At 36.9% G+C, this 19,961-nt stretch overlaps 1 protein-coding gene across 4 annotated transcripts in view; it reads left to right on the top strand.

Annotated features, from left to right (window-relative positions):
* The window catches only part of ATP6V1A (ATPase H+ transporting V1 subunit A), a 57,956-nt gene that overhangs the window by 13,663 nt on the left and 24,332 nt on the right, over nt 1-19,961 (top strand). For 2 of the 4 annotated variants that reach the window (XM_082460180.1, XM_082460183.1), the window contains exon 2: nt 14,480-14,574. In XM_082460180.1, the coding sequence (XP_082316306.1) occupies nt 14,490-14,574 (85 nt within the window). In that variant the 5' untranslated portion in view covers nt 14,480-14,489. Of the gene's footprint in view, nt 1-2,274; nt 2,302-13,838; nt 13,861-14,479; nt 14,575-19,961 lie in introns of those variants that run through there. The other 2 variants (XM_082460181.1, XM_082460182.1) reach the window with 2 other exon arrangements.

Below are 19,961 nucleotides of genomic sequence, written 5' to 3'. Positions count from 1 at the left end.
AGAAATGCAAATTTCTTGCCCTCTGAATTCAGTCTGTGGACTTTGACTGAAGTCATATCTTTAAATCCAGATTGTGAAGTGTCTTTTCACCTATGTATATTAAGCAGTGTTCTTTTCCTCTTTTGTCCCCAGTTTATGCTTTATGTCATATTTTTATTTTATTGCAGAGATTTTATGAATTCCTGAGTTGGAGGTAAACCTAGTTAGGGTGATGGTTCCTTTTAAACATTGAGTTAATAAGCCTTCGCACAGTTTGTGAATCTTCTTTCTTTTCTATCCCGTCCATGAAATAAATGACAGGACAGATCCATTTGAATATGTAAGCATGATTTTATAACACAAGGTGTAGTAGCACTTTTACTGCAACACTGCTGATGCTGGCTCTTCTCCTGTGTATATCATTCTCAAATACGTGCATTGCTTGTGTTTGGCCTGCTCATGATGTGTTTTCTTGGCAAAGCAATCAAGGAAATTTCTCAGTTAACGTTCAAAAGAGTGGTATGGTAATTGTAGGCAGTTTTCAAGAGAAGTTTCTAGGTATTTTGAGCAATAGTTTATTTTTAAGTAGTCGTAAAATTTCTGGGTTGACTGCTTTTGAAAGGGATAGTTGTCATACAAGACTGTTGGCATTTAAAAAAAAATAATTACAAGCAACTCATAGGCCTGAGAAAACCTATCCAAAAGCCGAAGAGCCATTGCAATGCTCAAAGCCCATGAAGAGTAAGGATCCTCTCAGAAGAAAATTTGTTAAGGACAGTCCTCGGCAATGTGAACCTGGAGTTATATAGACTGTTTAACCCCAGAAATTTCATTATTATTAGTATTGTTATTGTTATTATTAAATACTTTTGGGGGGGAAGACTGTAGGATTTGAAATAAACTAATACTTCATTTTTTATCATTATTGGATTTTTAAAATATTTCTAGTTTTTCACTATTATAATGTTAAAATAAACACATAGGGAATTCCCTGGCGGTCCAGTGGTTAGGACTCCATGCTTTCACTGCTGAGGGCTCGGGTTCAATCCCTGGTTGGGGAACTAAGATTCCCACAAGCCGCGCAGTGCAGGCAGGCAGGCAGAAATAAATAAATAAATAAATAAATAATACATAAATAAATAACACATATATAAATAAATCCTTATCCACATGTCAGATATATTTCCAGAAGTACAATTTACAAATCAAAAGGTTTGAATATTTTTAAAGGCCTTGTGTATTGCCAAATTGCTTCCCACATTTCTTACAAAATAATAAACCCAAATTGACCTTTCTTTGATGCTTATAGGTCATTCTCATGGCCATTAATCAATTCATAAAATCTTTCCTTGTCTCTTCTATTTATTCTTTGAGTGTAGCTCTTTAATGATTTGTTACTTTAAATCTGCAGTGGTCTAAAATACTAGGTAATAATTTTTAATTGTGCATAAATTGAGTCAATAAGACTATACAAAGTTCTCCTGCAATGTACAGAAGCTTTAAGACTGTCATTCTAGCAGTTCAGAGATCTTGTTTTTCTGTCTCTTAGGTTTTTATTCCAATAAAGGTTGGCAAGTCTGACCACTTTATATATAAACATTATTGTGCTGTATTTAGTTCTAATACCATATATTGTCGTTTCTAGGACATACTTTTTTCCCCCCATGTCTCATACCTTTGAAGTTAGTGTCTGTCCTGCAGTTTCTGGAGTGCCTTAGTTTAATGTGTTGGTTTTTCTCTTAGTAGTACATCAAATAAAGGAATATGTTATAATTGATGGTATCTTAGATTAGATGAAATATGGTAGTACTTCTAGGTAGGAGAGTGTGTATGTAAGAATTGCTCTTGTGAGACAGCAGCGTAAGAGGATTCATATGAATCCTTAGTTGGTTGCCTTACCTTGGTTTCACCTAGTCAGTAAGTTAAAGTGAATGAAAGTATACTAGCAAAGCGTAAAAAATAAAAATAGCAAAAAATGGGAAGCCATAAAAAATATAAATAACAAAAAGTGGGGTACTGTAGTTTAAAGAGAATTATTAAATAAACTATGGTATCCATTTAATGGACTATCATACAGTTTAAGATGATACTTATTAAAATATGTAAAGTTGTATTACAGTATTGATTACAATTATATAAAAAATTGTGAGGAAATAACATTAAAGTCAACAATATTCAAGTTGTGAGACTTTTCTTTGGGTATTTTTAAAATTATAAGCATATTGCTTCTGAAAATAAATTTTAAGCAAAAGTATGTAACAAATGCTTATTTTCTTTACTGTTTGTATCATTTAGCTATCTTCTTGGCCTTTTACGTTCTTGGTAAGTTAAAATATAAAATCAGTGACATTTTTTTCTTTGTAACCTGAAATCAAGAAATATTCTAAAAATTCACATAGAAGTCTTATGGGATATTAATGTTAGCTTCACTATAACTTTTAACTCTTTAATAAGTTTTATCTTATAAGAAAAATAAGAGGAATTTCTCAGATACTGTTTCAGGTAATTTTATTATTCCAAATTTATGACAGTCTATTAACCAGAAATTTTCTACTACTATTCCGTGTAGCAAAATTATATTGAGTCTGTTTTCATTAATATTCTTATTAGTTCCAAATATGCCCATTTACTTCACAGTTAAATTTATTTTTACTATTATTATCAGTTTTTTATGTTTGTGTTATAAAGCTCTAGGCATTAATAAAACACAGCATTGTGTGTTGTTCTTTAAAAATCTTAGTTCTTGGGCTTCCCTGGTGGCGCAGTGGTTGAGAGTCTGCCTGCCAATGCAGGGGACACGGGTTCGAGCCCTGGTCTGGGAAGATCCCACATGCCGCGCAGCAACTGGGCCCGTGAGCCACAGTTGCTGAGCCTGCGCGTCTGGAGCCTGTGCTCCGCAGCGGGAGGGGCCGCGATGGTGAGAGGCCCGCGCACCGCGATGAAGAGTGGCCCCCGCTTGCCGCAGCTGGAGGAAGCCCTCGCACAGACACGAAGACCCAGCGGAGCCATAAATAAATAAATAAACCCAAAAGTTTAAAAAAAAAAAATCTTAGTTCTTTAGGAGATGGATATTCTAGAAACAGTCAATTCTTGGTTGTTTTACTACTTGCTCTTTAGTTTGTGAATGATCTGTTACATCATCTCTTTTTCATCTTCTCCCTTTTGCCTGCATATTATTCTTTGCCATTCTAACATAGAGTCAGTTAATAATGGAAAAGAGGCATCCTGGGCTTTTTTTTTTTTTTTTTAAGGTAATAGAGGTTAAAGCTACTGTCTAAATAAGGTCTTCTGAATTATTTGTTATTATTATAAATGCTTAGATGTTAAAATCAGACTAAATTTGGGCTTCTCCACTCCATAGCTCTAATCTTGAGTGGGTTGCTTAAAGTCTCAAAACCTGTTTACTAATCAAATAATACCTGCCTCCTAGGACTGTTGTTAAGGGTTAAATGAGATGTGTTTATTTTTTAACATAATGCCCGGAGTGTGATATGTGCTTAACAATTAGTAGTTTATCTGTTTTTAATATCAGAACATTTTATTGAGTTACTGCTGTGCAAGGCTCCATGCTATATGGAGGGAAGAGAGTAAGAAAATGATAAATTTATGCTCCCTGAAGGCAGGGATACTTGAGTCTGTTCATATGACAGTTCTACCATTGGTCATAGGCTTCTAGCCTATAAATTCAAACCATAGAACTTATACACTAAATAGAGTATTTTGTTATTCTGGTTAATGCTTTGGATTATCACCTCAGTATAACCCAATTTTATTTATAAAATTTTGAAGTGAAAGGAATCTGTGATTGTTTATTTCTAGAAATGCTATCAAAATTGTTTATGGATAAGCTTGTCATCAAAGCATAAGAATATGTAGCCAATAAGATTTGAATTCTATTCCCAGCTTGATTGTCCACCCTAGCTTTTTTTTTTTTTTTTAGAAATTTTTTTTTTTTAATTTTTTATTTACTTATTTATTTATTTATGGCTGTGTTGGGTCTTAGTTTCTGTGTGAGGGCTTTCTCTAGTTGCGGCAAGTGGGGGCCACTCTTCATCGCGGTGCGCGGGCCTCTCACTATCGTGGACTTTCCCGTTGCAGAGCACAGGCTCCAGACGCGCAGGCTCAGCAATTGTGGCTCACGGGCTTAGTCACTCCGCGGCATGTGGGATCCTCCCAGACCAGGGCTCGAACCCGTGTCCCCTGCATTGGCAGGCAGACTCTCAACCACTGCGCCACCAGGGAAGCCCCACCCTAGCTTTTATCTTTACTATTTCTTTTACAGGATTAGTTGTATTTTAATAAGTGAAAGGGTGTTATCTGTGTGTGCCTTTATTGTAGTAGGAATAAATGTTTTCTGATTCTGTTAGTCCAGTTTGCCATCTGTGATCTTTCTATACTTCTCTACTCTGATTCCCACTTTTGTCTGCATATTTCCTTGTAGTCCATCTCAAGTAATTTTTTGTGAACTATTTAAGTAATGACCTTATAGTTGCCTTTATTCTTAGCCTTTTGGCCTATTCATTTTTAAAAAAATAACACCATGAAATATGTATACCATATAAAAATATTTATTCTTGAAATCCTCTCCTTTCTGTAATGTTATAAAGGCAACAAGGACCCAGATGCTTTCTGTCTTTCGGTTTTGCTGTCCTTAGCAAGGTGGCCTGTCTGCTTAGATTTGCTTCTTTCAAGGTCCCAAGATGGCTGCATGTCCCATGCAGATGACCAGATCCCAAGGGAAAAAGTGTTTTTCATGGCCTGTGTATTTTAAGAGAGCAAAGAAATCATTCCCAGAAGCTCCCCAGTAGACTTTGCCTTACCCCTTATTGGTCAGAACATCATAACATGCTCATTTCCAAACCAGTCATTGACAGGGGACCTGGAATTACCTTGATGTGTCTACCAAAATTTGAACCAATTTAGGGTTTTCCTAACAAGATAAAAAGGGGGAACTAGTTATGCTAGTCAGTAATCTGCCACATAAGCCTTTCTAATGGTGTTGCTAGGGAGGTAGGTTAAATAAAATGAATAGAAAAGTGCTTCACAAAATGATTTTGTACTATATGAATATAAGGTAGTGCTGTTAGCTGGAATTCTACCAATTCTATAACTTTCGTTATAATTTATAGCAAGCATAAAAATATTAGACAGATTCTTGATGCCTTTCTCCAAGAAGGTAAACTGTGTATGAAAATAAGTATTTGCTTTTAATCAACTAGATTCTTCTTCATCTTAAAAAAAAAAAAATCTATTATTTCCAAAGATAGTCTTCAGTCAGTTGGATAGGATGTATATTTCCAAGCGTTATGTTAAGTATCAATGAAGTGCCCCGGTATCAATTAAGGATTTTGTATGTAAATAAATATTGTCTTAGAACCTTGGTATTTAGCTTTTACATAACACCTTACCCTTGCCTCCAACAATTGTATCATCCAAGACTGGTAGTGAAAACATTTCTCGACTAATGAAATTGCTAGGTATAGTGCATTAACCAGTAGCAATTTGTAAGGGATCTTGTAAAACAGAAGGAACAAAACTGGGCCTCTGGTGTTGTGATTTGCCACTGCAGTGTTCTGCAGCGTTTGGGGGAGAGACTGGTGACTCATTAGATCGGATGGTTGCCTGTGCTATCTGGATTTTTCCCCTTCTACAGCAGGGTTTTTTGTTTTTTTGGTTTTTTTTTAATCTTTCACAGATATGGGGGGTGGTTACAGTTTGTGACTATTAGAATTTTGGATTTTTTTTTTTTTTGGCTGCATTGGGTCTTCATTGCTGTGTGCGGGCTTTTCTCTAGTTGCGGTGAGTGGGGGCTATTCGTCTTTGCGGTTTGTGTGCTTCTCATTGCGGTGGCTTCTTGTTGTGGAGTGCGGGCTTCAGTAGTTGCGGCGTGTGGGTTTCAGTAGTTGTGGCTCACAGGCTTTAGAGTGCAGCCTCAGTAGTTGTGGCGCACGGGCTTAGTTGCTCCGCGGCATGTGAGATCTTCCTAGACCAGGGATTGAACCCGTGTCCCCTGCATTGGCAGGCGGATTCTTAACCACTGCACCACAAGGAAGTCCCTAGAAGCTTGGTTTTAATTGCATTTACTTTTTATCCTTAAAAGAGGAGTCCAACAGCTAAAGCCAATTTTAAAAATATAATCGAGTTGATTTCTCTATGAGTGCAGGTACATATAACACATTGTTTTCGTGAAAGCAGCTGTTTTTAAAGTAAATATCATGCTTTTATTTTTTAAACGATTGAAAGCAACAATGATAGCTGCATATCATATTAGAAAGGAGTTATTACATAGCACATAAAACTTCATGTAGGATTAAATCATATCATGATAGTTTGGATCTTATGGACATTTGGCATAAGATTAACTTTCAGTATAATCTGACTTGCAGTATCATTTGCTTATAGCAAGTTAAACTGTTTTGGGAGGTTGTTGTCTTAACATTTTTGAAAGCCTACGCTGGGAATTCCTTGGCAGCCCAGTGGCTAGGACTCCACGATTTCACTGCCGAGGGCATGGGTTGAGTCCCTGGTTGGGGAACTGAGATCCCGTAAGCCGTGCGCATGGCCAAAAAAAGAGAAAAGGCCTGTGCTTTTTCACATAGAGACATAAGCATTCAGTAGTGAAGCAGAAGATTTTAGTGCGGTATTTTTATTTTCACTCTTTTCATAGATAACAATGAAGGGTGGTTAATGGATACAAATTAGTATGTTGTATGACCATGTCTATCAAACTGCTATATGCTTTGCCCTATTCAGTGGTTGTCAATATAATATGTCTACCTAATTTATCGTTTTTATTTTATTTGTGGGGAGGAAACACTTCCATATTTTTCTTGTAAAACACACATTGTGTATGATGAAGTAGAGGGCAAAGCTTGTTTGGATTAAGAGGGTAAATAAGAGCAGACAAAGAAATTTGGCTGCTTACAGTAGACTGCTGTAACATCCTGTTGTCTGTCAAGATTCTGGGGAAGTGTTGGGGAGGTATTTATTACTTTAGTGCTTACTTGTTTTTCTGCAACTGGGGTGCTTTGATGAAAAAGCTTTAGAAGTATATTATCTATATATATATGTGTGTGTGTGTGTGTGTGTGTATATATATATATCCTTATATTTGTGCTGTGGGAATTGCAGATTTTAATGTTCAAGAAAGCCTGTTACCTTGGACTGATCCTTGGAAGTTTCTCAAAGTGTTTAACTGTTAAGAGGTTGGAGCCTGAAACTTATGGACCAGGAAAACATATTTTCCAATATCAGAAAATAGTACTTCAGACTTCTTTTCCTGTGACTACCGGTGATGGGCTGTATCTAAGGTTTATGTTGAAGGAGGAGGAGCAAGTTCCTTTCAGAAACTAAGGCTTCCGTTGTATGGGAACCTTAGCCAGAGAATTGCCTATTGGGCCGTGCTTTCTAAACCCACTTTTGTATTGTTTTCCATTTCACAAAGTAACTAATTACAAGATTACTAAGACAGAAAACAGGCCAAAAATTGTAGTGCTTCAAGTGTGAGTCTAAGTTTCAATTATCCAGGGAGTAATTATTCAGTTTGTTCATTGTAAGTATTTAAGGTTCTCTGGAATCAGATGTCTAAAAGGAGTCTGGTGTATAAGATTTTCTTAAGGATCAACACATGTGAAAGGAAGGGGACGGAAACAGAGTTGGTCTGGGAAAGAAGTGCAAATGCAATGCAAGCCCGACAAAGCCTCAGCTGACCAGGGGGGATGATCTGGAGTGAGCATTTATTGCTTGTGACATGTCCCGCATTGGGGTGATAGGGCTGGGCCTTTCTTTATACCCCCACTTTGCTCAGTCACCCGGTGCAAGTTGCTCTGTGAAGGGTGTGAATGTGGGCAAGGCAGCTCTCTGCATCTGAGGCCGACCCTGAAGGGCTGACAACTGTTGGCTATCCAATTCCTTGAAGTGGAATCTGAATGTTGCAGCTCTGTGTCTAATAAGATAAAACATATAGTCTTGAGGTAGAGACTATTGTCCTCTGTACCACATAGGATTGTTTAGATATATACAATAGAAATCAGCCTAGTTAATTGAGGAGGCAGAGTGCAGTGCTTAAAGAGCATAGGCTTTGGAGTCAGACTGCCTCGGTTCATAATCCCACCTTTACTGTTTGCTGGTTTTGTGATCTTGGGCAAAGTTACTTACACCTCCATTCTTCAGTTTCCACATTTGTAAAATGGAGATGGTATTAGGGGGTATGAAGTTATTCAGTAACTATTAACTGAGTGCTTATTTTCTTTGCCCAGGCACTGTTTTCTTTACCCTCATGAAACTAAGTATTCTAGGGAGTGATACAGATGCTTATACTAAACACAGTAAACAAGTAAATTAAAAAGAAAAAATATTCTTTCAGGTAGTTAAAAGTTCTATGAAGAAAAGCAGGGTAAGAGCATCGAGGATGACAATGGGAAGAGAGGGACTATTTCATGAGAGTGAGGAAAAGACATTCTAGGCAGGGCACAGCAAATATAAAGGTCTGAGTTGCTGAAGCCGAGATTAAAATTTAACATGTTGAAGCATCAAAAATGGACAAAAGTGCTTGGAATTCCTACATTTTATACTTTAAAAACTGGTGTTTTCATAATTTTCTTATTTTATCATGAAAGATGTGTTAAGAGCTGGTTTTTGAATGTATTTGTAACCACTTCTCTGCATATCATACAATGGTGTACAAAAAGCTAAATTACTTGTGACCATCATCATGTTTTTCTCCTCTTAACATTGACTTTTTTTTTCCTTCCAGTTTTATACTTATTGACTATATTCCCCACACTGTACATTCATGCCTGTGACATTCATTTTGCAACTGGAAGTTTGTACCTCTTAATCTCGCATTTCTTTCCTTCCCCCACCTCTTTCCCCTCTGGCAACCACCTGTTTGTTCTCTGTATCCATGACTCTGTTTGTGTTTTGTTATGTTTCTTCATTTGTTTTGTTTTGTTTTGTTTTTCTTTTGGCTGCGCAGTGCAGCATGCGGGATCTTAGTTCCCTGACCAGGGATGGAACCTGTGCCCCTGGCAGTGGAAGTGCGGAGTCTTAACCACTGGGCCACCAGGGAAGTCCTGTTTTGTTTTTTAGATTACACATTTAAGTGAACTCATGCAGTATTTGTCCTTTTCTGTCTGACTTATTTCACTAAGCATAATACCCTCTAGGTCCATGTTGTTGAAAATGGCAAGATTTCGTTCTTTTTTATAACTGAGAAATATTCCATTATATTTGTATACCACATCTTCTTTACCTATTCATCTATTGATGGGCATTTAGGTTGCTTCCATATCTTGGCTGTTGTAAACACTGACTTTTTTTTTTTTTTTTTTTTTTAATTTTTGGCTGTGTTGGGTCTTCGTTTCTGTGCGAGGGCTTCCTCTAGTTGTGGCAAGCAGGGGCCACTCTTCATCGCGGTGCGCGGGCCTCTCACTATCGCGGCCTCTCTTGTTGCGGAGCACAGGCTCCAGACGCGCAGGCTCAGTAGTTGTGGCTCACGGGCCTAGTTGGTCCGCGGCATGTGGGATCTTCCCAGACCAGGGCTCGAACCCTGCATTGGCAGGCAGATTCTCAACCACTGTGTCACCAGGGAAGCCCAACACTGACTTTTTAAAAAGTAGAATCATCTTGATTTGCTATAAGAATATTAATCAGATGAATGGAAATTTGTGGATCTGGTGAAAAGTATATTTAAGTGAATTTATAGTATTATCACTTAGGCTCTTGGTTCACTTATTAGTTTGCTATCACTGTTCCTAATGCCTGCTGCCTTTGGCATAAATTAAACAATATATGCCTAAAAATAAAGTTTAAAACTGTAGAATCATCAGTTTCCTATGGTGGCTAGGATTATCCAGCTGAGTGATAAATCCACAAGGCAGCTGAATCATGAACAAACTCATTTGATTTCCACTAATTATTGCTCATACATTTGGAGGCTCTTGTTGTTGTTTAAAAGGGAAAGTATGTAAACACCTGTGTTTAAAAATCAGAACAGATACTGTTATTGCCTCATGAACATTCTAGAACACCTTCATGAACCCTAAGAGATTTAAAGCATCTGTAAGAAAGTTCTACTGTATACTCTAATGCCTCCTCATCTTTCAAGTTTCAGCTTAGCCTCCTCTAAGTCACTCTTGTCCTGCCCAAGTCAAGGTTAGATGCCTCTTCTAAATCACTCTGCACTGCTCTATGAGAGCACATTTGTTACCCTGTTGTAACTATTCTTACTCCACAGTATTTTCAATCTATGATACAGCACCTGGCATATCACTGATGCTTAAAATAAAATCTACTTAGTTTTAGAAAATAAAGTTATGGTAAAATACACATAATAGCTAAGAAAAAAACTAGCCACTTGACTAGATTTGGTTCATATAACAAGAAGATAAGAATATGTTAAGTTCTTTTTAGAAATATAGGCAATATTAGCTTGTACTAACAGAATAAAGTTAGTAGTCATCAGTAATACTTTTCTGTTAGACTTACTGTTAGGTGCGTCACAACAATCCCAGTAGATTTTACAGATGAAATGAGTCTCAAAAGGTTGAAAGAATTTGATTTGCTCAAGGGCACAATTTATAATTTCAGACTCCATTTGTCTGACTCAAAGCCTTGGTCTCTGTTTCTCAATAAAAAGAAAGCAGCCAGAACAGATGAAAGTGGTACTCTTCAGAACTTACTCATATGACATTTAGAATACAGTTTTTAATTTTGTTTGTTCTGTTTTAAAAGAAACATTGACATCCTGAATACTTCCAGAAGAGGGTAGCCTCAGGGGAGAAAGATCTGAAAAAGGCTATCCTTTGAGGGACAGTTGAAGACACCAAAGAGAATTCCTTGGGGAGGGAAGATACTCTGTGTGGCTACAGTAGTTGGAAGAAACGGCCAGAGGGTAGAAGTTGGGGAAGTAGATTTAGGTTGGGTACAAAACAACTCTCTAAGAGGCGATTTCTAAAAATAGAATGGCTTTTTCAAAATTGAAGCCCTGTTTAAATGGTAGGTATTACAGATGAATTTTTTGTGAGCATTTTACATCTCACAAGGAACATTTTGACAAACTGTAATTTAATCATAGCCCCAGGGTAGGTGGTACTCGTGTTTTTCAAATGAAGATATTAAGAGATTTTGATTTGTCCAAGATCTCCTGCAGCATGTCACTGGTAGAATCAGGATATTTCCTAAGCCTGCTGACTCAATATTTCATGATATTTCTACTTTAATAGGCAGATGATCATGTATCATAGGAAATACCCATATTTGGGGAAGAAGTTAGACTGTATTATTATAAAATTCTCTTCTGACTTTGAAAATCTTTGATTTTCTGGAGATTAAAATTTGACGTCCTTTGCTTGTTTAGTACTTCTTTGAAGACTTTGCCCAACCCATTTCCCAAATAAATGCTTATCTTTAAACTTTGTTTTTTCCCCTGTTATCTAAGTAGTTTCTAGAAAAACTTTCATCTTTTTATATTCTAATCTTTTGCAGTCCCACTCCTACTTACTCAACAGTTCCCTTCTGCATCTTTAGGAGGCTGGAAAATCCTGTAAACCAGTTTCCCCTTTTCTTTACTTCCTCCCTCAACTTGCCCTTCCTCCAATTTTCCTACTGACACCAAAATCCTTGCCTCCTTTACATTGACATTTGTGACTGTAATATCAGATTTATTATTATTTTTCCATGATTTCCAAGGACTTATACACCAACTTCATCTTTATCAATAAACGACCAAAATGATGATAGTCTCTACCTTATCACTTATACCATCTTTAAGGTATTGGTACTTTTCTTGCCCCTTTGATCATATTCTTCTCACTTGGCAGATCTCCCATATCGCCATGTGGTGTTTTTTGTTTTTTATTTTTTGTTTATTGGAGTATAATTGCTTTACAATGTTGTGTTAGTTTCTGCTGTATAACAAAGTGAATCACCATATGGTTTTGATCTTTAATTGTTTTTACTCTTGCTTGTTTCTTTAATCACTCTTTAATTCTTCCCTGCTATCCCTGTACACCATCCCCCTTCTGAAGGCACTAAGTGTATCAAACCAGAAATCCACTGTTAATGACTGTATTGTTACACTCCCCTCTGGAATTCTTTGATACCTTGGTTAATGGATTACAAATTGTATTCCAAGGAGTGTAGGGTTCTGTAGCCATCCTTCAATGACTCCGGAAAGACTGAAAAACACCACTCTACCCTGCCTGATTTAATACCTAAGCCTCAGGGTTTGATTTTCCTCTCTTTCTGTATTCTTTCTATCTGGACTTAACTCAGCCTTGAAACTTACTTTCCAGTTACCTGTTCCCCTAACTCATCCCCGATGGTTTACACTTTTCCCACATCTGAATCAATTTCTCCTTTGCTCCCAATGTGTTGTCATTTTGAACACTTAAGTAATTTTGTTTTATGGTACAGTTGTTTAAAGCCAGTGAAATCTCCTTTTATTCATAGTCTTTATTCCCTAAGTTTAACACAGTACCTTTTCCTTGGTAGGAGCTCAGTAAACATTTAATAAATTGAGTCCATTTGTTACCAGTTAAGTTGTATGGACCCCTGCTCGGTCTCTAGCCCACTGAGGCCCTCTGCCTCCACAGAGAAGGTTTTTTTCCATTAGGGTTCCAGCAGCCCAAAAATGAAACCAAAGCGGAAATTGAAGCAACAGAAGCTTTATTCAATGGCCAGAGAATGGATAAGTGGGAACTTAGTTCACAAATCAAGTTCTCGCCTTAATGGCAAGACGGATTTGCTTTTAAGGAATAAGGATAATGGGGGGAAGGAGTGAGACTAATGATGGGGATGCATATGCATTAGTTTTCTGGGAAAGAGGCAGGTTTTCCTGGAAACGGGATGCCACCACTTTTCTCTCCTTTTTTGGTCAATCACTTCCAGTCACGGCCGCTGGTAGGTGTGTCATTTAGTACACTAATGTAGTAAAATCAGTATAGAAAGAGACTCGGGGTCTCTTGGAGTTCAGATTCATCGCCATCTTGGTTTCAGCTGGTTCTATCCGGTTTTTGTTTTTCTCTTCCTATAGCTTCCTTTCTTTGTGTCCAGACCCTGTGATTAAAGATATATGTTAGTTCCTATTCCAAGGAGGGTTGGTGGGTTTTGAGCAAGGGTCTGGTGACAACTCTGGTAACATATTGACACTCAACCCATAACTATTTCCAGAGCTTTTCAACTTCTCTTCATGCCTGCATCCCTTCCCCTACTTAATGTTAGATTGGTTAAACATCATTCTTCTCATAACAGTTCTCCCTCAATCTTCGGTTATTTCCTATTGTTTGTAGGATAAAGTCCACTAGGCATTCATTTCAAGACCCACAAATTAAGTCTCTCTAATCCTTATTTCTCACTGTTGCCGTAACATAAACCTTTTATTCCAGTCAGGCTGGTCTGTTAACTGTTCCTGAAATTTTTATTTCCCTTCTTTTGTTCTCGTTATTTCCCCACCTGAAATGCCTTTTGCTCTCCTTCTTTTTACCTATGCTAATTCTACCTGACCTTCAAGATGTTTTCCCCAAACATTCTAATCTTTGAACTTTTAGTAAATAAGTGTGTATTATTTGGTACTTTATTACATATTGACCTGTGATCTTTACTTTATGGTTGTTTGGAGACATTATTTAGCTTTTTAAATGTACATATATTTTATCTTCTTTATTAAATTGTCAGTAATAAGTTAGACCAGCAGTTACATAGAAACTTTCTACTTTGGGATCTGTAACCAGTTTTCTATTTGGACTTGAATAGTTCATTGTTTGGGTTTTTCAGATTGCACATCTCTAAAGTAAAGAAGTTGAACTAAATTTCTTACACTATTCTGTGTTTTGCTGAAAAAAGAAAAAAGGGAAAAATGATCCCAGAAATATTTTAAAGGTAGATTTTACATTTAAACATTTTTTAAATGTAAGATATAACTTGTTAGCTGATAAAAAAATAAAGCAGGGAAGGAGGGGAGGTATTTTAAATAGATGGGCAGATAGGCAGAGAAGCCTCTCAGAGAAGGGGATATTTGAGTAAAGACCTGAAGCAGGTATATAGGAGCTGACATCTGGCAGAAGAGTACTCCAGACAGGGGGAACAACATGTACAAAGACCCTGAGGCAGAATGTGTATGTGCTTTGAGTAATGGTAAAGAGTTCAGTGTTTATGCAGCCTGATTAAGGGGAAGAGCAGTTAGAGAGGAGGTCAGAGAAATAATGGGAGGGCAAGATGTTGTCAGGCTAGATAAGACGTTGGAAAGAATTCACAGTCTGTTACATTCCATGGGGTATTTTCTATTGACTGTCTTGCATACGGATATATAATTCTGAGCTTTAATAACTGTGGACTATCCAGGAATGAGGTACTTTTAACCAAATCTTAAGAATTTTATATTTTACTTTGAATACGTGGTAATAACTCAAGAATACACCAAAGTTCACTACCTATATTGGTTCTTTTGCTTTAAAGTTTGTAATTATAACTTAATTTTTTTTTTTTTTTTTTACCATAGGTAAGTTAACATGATGGATTTCTCCAAGCTACCCAAAATACGTGATGAAGATAAAGAAAGCACGTTTGGTTTTGTGCATGGAGTCTCAGGACCTGGTAAGTAATACATAATAATCTCAATAGTAATAATTCCTAACATCAATTAATGTCTTTTCAAGGTGTTTTAGGCAGAAATACACAAGTTTCTGTTCACCTACATAAATTCTGTCTTTAAGAGATTTCATAGCTGCTGTAAGACTGAGGTAATACCTCCATCATAAGGGCTACTGTAACATTTATCTAAATTTGATAATTATTGAGGTACTAATTTGTGATATCCTGTTTATTATATGAATGTGTAGTTGGTGTTATATGTCTTAATTTTTTTGTTAAACGTGAGGTTAAAAAACTATAAAGTTTATAGGTTTTAGTATGTGATACCTAGATGTCTGTTAATTGGATTTGAATTTTAATAATTGCTTTCAGAGCATTTCTCAGAAATATCAACCTTGGCTCTTTGCATGTATAAATCCTTCTGAATGGTTATTCAGATATCACATAACTAGCTACCTGTAGGAAAATAGTCTTAAGACATGATAATGAAAATGGAAAGCAGTTTATGTTTGTTCTGCCCACACTTGGGGTACTGCATTTTAAATAATAAATTTCGTTCTAGTATTCATTTTGTTATTCCACACTTCTACTGCAAAATGTGATTCATAGTTTCCATAGGTAAAGCTGCTCATTGATTTGTATCTTTAGTGCCATGGAAATTCATTTTTCCTTATATCTTTTTACAAAGTCATGTTGTAGTCTTTTTCTTGTTCTAATCACAGAAGAGGTGATGACCCTTTTTTGGTGTTAATGCAAAGGAAACACTGTCAGTCACTGTGCCTATTTCTCCCTAAGAAGCTTCTACCGCTTAGAAATTGGTGTTTGAGCTTGAACTTATTAGCAGATAATATATTTCACTGTTTTCAATCTCTTTTGCCATTCGGAGAAACAATTTTTCCCCTTGAGGATCGTAAGGTCTTCAGGAAAGACAGGCTATACACAAGAACTCTTAGGGAAAAGGCAAAAGAACACTATCAAAAGAGTTTAGGTAAAAATATTTTTCTGAAACTTGTAGTTAACTGCTCTTGGAACCTATTTATACTTTTTAAGTACTTAATGAGATAGTAGAAAAATGGCATACTTTTGTTTATGAAATATGATTTAAAACTTTAGTGATCTCTGGTATTTTGGTGCATCTTAACTATTCTTATATATAGGTTCAGAGGTAAGTATTTATAAAATTAATAAATTTCCATTGTTCAATGTTAAATAAATATTAATACCTTAATAGTTTTCACTCGAATATTACCTAATTCATAGTTCTAATTAATTGTATCAGAAGGCTAAATATTAAAATGGACTTATTCCATTGAGGCCTGCGCAGGTCCCAGCCTGTCTGTGGTTTGGGGTTGCTATCCGCCTCATAAAACATAGTAGAGGCTTTGTCTTCTGGGAGGACAGAAGTCGTCTTCTCCTGAAAAGGCCTCTTACATAGCTGTCTTTGGCATCTTCCAGGAATAGGAGGGCAGGGATTGAGGCCTCATGAGTCTGGTAGAGAGACAGAGAGAGGTAGAGGTAGAGGGGTTGAGGTTAGAGAGAGAAGACAGTGGTTATAACAAGAAAGTCCAGAGTGGGATGTTGTTACTTCCATAATTTGTCACTGTTAACTCAGCCTGGGCTTCATGACAGTCGTAGAAGTGGATTCCTTAATAAAAAAAAAAGACTTATTTCTACATATCTGAAAATGTACAACATTCCCCTCCTTACAGAAAAGTAATTTTTGCTTACTACACAACATAGTCAGGACTTCCCTGGTGGTGCAGTGGTTAAAAATGTGCCTGCCAATGCAGGGGACACAGGTTCCATCCCTGGTCCTGGAAGATCCCACATGTCGTGGAGCAACTAAGCCCGTGCGCCACAACTACTGAGCCTGCACTCCAGAGCCCACGAACCACAACTGCTGAGCCCGTGTGCCACAACTACTGAAGCCCGCATGCCCTAGAGCCTGTGCTCCGCAACAAAGACAAGCCACCGCAATGAGAAGCCTGCGCACCGCAACGAAGAGTAGCCCCTGCTCACCGCCACTAGAGAAAGCCCGCGCACAGCAACGAAGACCCAACTCAGCCATAAATAAATAAATAAATAAATAAACAAACAAATAAATAAATAAACCAAAATAATAAGTGTAAATTCTAGTTCAGTATTTATAAGAAATAGGGATTTTTAATTAGGATTTCACCCAGTGGTGGTGACTGATTATAAACATCCTATGGGTTATGAAAAAAATTTTTGATGCAAAGGGGAGGTTTTCTAGGTAGAGCTGTCATTAGTTTATCAAGAGTCTTTGTTCCAGAAGAGTTTTAAGAACCACTGGTATAAAGTGTTAGAAAGTAAAGATGTTGTTTTATATAATATTTCTCAAAGTGATGGTGACAACACAGCAAACTGATAATTGTGTGGCATTCTATCATGCAACTAGCTAAAGCTCTTGTTCTCATTTTAGTTTTAAAGGATTTTTTTATTACTATTGTTCCGAAACCCATCATTCCATATATTATAGCAACCTAGGTTGATCAAAACTTGCCTCAATGCTACTAGGTAAGAGTTTGTCATATAGAACTTCAAAATGAATATAGTTTTCATGTATATTATGTAAATAAGTAATCTTTAGCCTAACAAATTTTATTGTTTACCCTGACTATGTCATATGCTAAAAGTGTCTTTTTTTTTTTTTTTTTGGCTGCATTGGGTCTTCATTGCTGCGTGCGGGCTTCCTCTAGTTGCGGCGAGCGGGGGCTACTCTTTGTTGTGGTGCACAGGCTTCTCATTGCAGTGGCTTCTCCTGTTGCGGAGCACGGGCTCTAGGCGCGCAGGCTTCAGTAGTTTCAGCACGTGGGCTCAGTAGTTTCAGCACGTGGGCTCTAGAGTGCAGGCTCAGTAGTTGTGGCACACAGGCTTAGTTGCTCCATGGCATGTGGGATCTTCCCAGACCAGGGATCGAACCCGTGTCCCCTGCATTGGCAGATGGGTTCTTAAACACTGCGCCACCAGGGAAGTCCCTAAAAATGTGTCTTATGATCAACAAAACGAAAAGACAACATATGGAATGGAAGAAAATATTTGCAGATGATGTGACTGACAAAGGATTAATATCCAAAATATACAAACAGCTCATTCAACTCAATATCGAAAAAACAAACAACCCAATCAAAAAATGGGCAGAAGACCTAAATAGACATTTTACCAAAGAAGGCACACATCTGACCAACAGGCATATAAAAAGATGTTCAACATCACTAATTATTAGAGAGTTGCAAATCAAAACCACGGTGAGGTATCTTCTCACAGCAGTTAGAATGGCTGTCATCAAAAAGTCTGCAAATAATAAATGCTGAAGAGGATGCGGAGAAAAGCGAACCCTCCTACACTGTTGGTGAGAATGTAAATTGGTGTAGCTACTATGGAAAACAATATGGATGTTCCTTAAAAAACTGAAAATAGAGCTACCATATGATTCAGCAATCCTACTTCTGGGTATATGTCCAGCAAAGAGGAAAACTCTTAATTCGAAAAGTTGCATCTACCCCAATGTTCATAGCATCACTATTTACAGTAGGCAAGACATAGAAGCAAACTAAGTGTCCATCAACAGATGATTGGCTTAAGAAGATATGGTATATATATACAATGGAATATTACTCAGGCATAAAAAGAATGAAATATTGCCATTTGCAGCAACATGGATGAACCTAGAGAATATTATACTTAGTGAAGTAAGTCAAAGACAAATATTGTATGATACCACTTATATGTGGAATCTAAAAAATAATACAAATAAATCTGTATATAAAACAGAAACAGACTCACAGACATAGAAAACAAATTAATGGTTACCAAAAGGGAGAGGGAAGCAGGAGGGGACAAATTAGGAGTATGGGATTAACAGATACAAACTGTTGTGCATAAAATAGATAAGCAACAAGGATTTACTGTATAGCACAGGGAATTATATTCCATATATTGTAATAATCTATAAATGGAAAATAATCTGAAAAAAAATGTATATGACTGAATCATTTGCTGTATACCTGAAACTAACACAGTATTTTATTTTTATATATATATATTTTTTAATTTTTGAATGTTATTTATTTTTTTATACAGCAGGTTCTTATTAGTCATCCATTTTATACACATCAGTGTATACATATCAATACCAATCTCCCAATTCATCCCACCGCCACCTCCACCCCACACCCCCCACTTTAGCCTCTTGGTGTCCATACGTTTGTTCTCTACATCTGTGACTCTATTTCTGCCCTGCAAACCAGTTCATCTGTACCATTTTTCTAGGTTCCACATAAATGCATTAATATATATTTGTTTTTCTCTTTCTGACTTACTTCACTCTGTATGACAGCCTCTAGATCCATCCACATCTCTACAAATGACCCAATTTCATTCCTTTTTATGGCTGAGTAATATTCCATTGTATATATGTACCATATCTTCTTTATCCACTTGTCTGTCTATGGGCGTTTAGGTTGCTTCCATGACCTGGCTATTGTAAATAGTGCTACAATGAACATTGGGGTGCATGTGTCTTTTTGAATTATAGTTTTCTCTGGGTATTTGCCCAGTAGTGGGATTGCTGGGTCATATGGTAATTCTATTTTTAGTTTTTTAAGGAACCTCCATACTGTTCTGCATAGTGGCTGTATCAATTTACATTCCCACCAACAGTGCAAGAGGGTTCCCTTTTCTACACACCCTCTCCAGCATTTGTTGTTTGTAGATTTTCTGATGATGCCCATTCTAACTGGTGTGAGGTGATACCTCATTGTAGTTTTGATTTGCATTTCTCTAATAATTAGTGATGTTGAGCAGCTTTCCATGTGCTTCTTGGCCATCTGTATGTCTTCTTTGGAGAAATGTCTGTTTAGGTCTTCTGCCCATTTTTTGATTGGGTTGTTTGTTTTTTTAATATTGAGCTGCATGAACTGTTCATATATCTTGGCGATTAATCCTTTGTCCGTTGCTTCATTTGCAAATATTTTCTCCCATTCTGAGGGTTGTCTTTTTGTCTTGTTTATGGTTTCCTTTGCTTTGCAAAAGCTTTTAAGTTTCATTAGGTCCCATTTGTTTATTTTTGTTTTTATTTCCATTACTCTAGGAGGTGGATCAAAAAAGATCTTGCTATGATTTATGTCTTAGAATGTTCTTCCTATGTTTTCCTCCAAGAGTTTTATAGTGTCTGGTCTTACATTTAGGTCTCTAATCCACTTTGAGTTTATTTTTGTGTATGGTGTTAGGGAGTGTTCTAATTTCATTCTTTTCCCAGCACCACTTATTGAAGAGAGTATATATCCATTGTATATCCTTGCCTCCTTTGTCATAGATTAGTTGACTGTAGGTGCGTGGGTTTATCTCTGGGCTTTCTATCCTGTTCC

This window comes from Balaenoptera physalus, assembly GCF_965194825.1.
Source record: "Balaenoptera physalus genome assembly, chromosome: 4".
NCBI lineage: Eukaryota > Metazoa > Chordata > Mammalia > Artiodactyla > Balaenopteridae > Balaenoptera > Balaenoptera physalus.
Note: the sequence above shows the minus strand (reverse complement) of the source record. Positions and strands in the feature narration are given on the sequence as shown.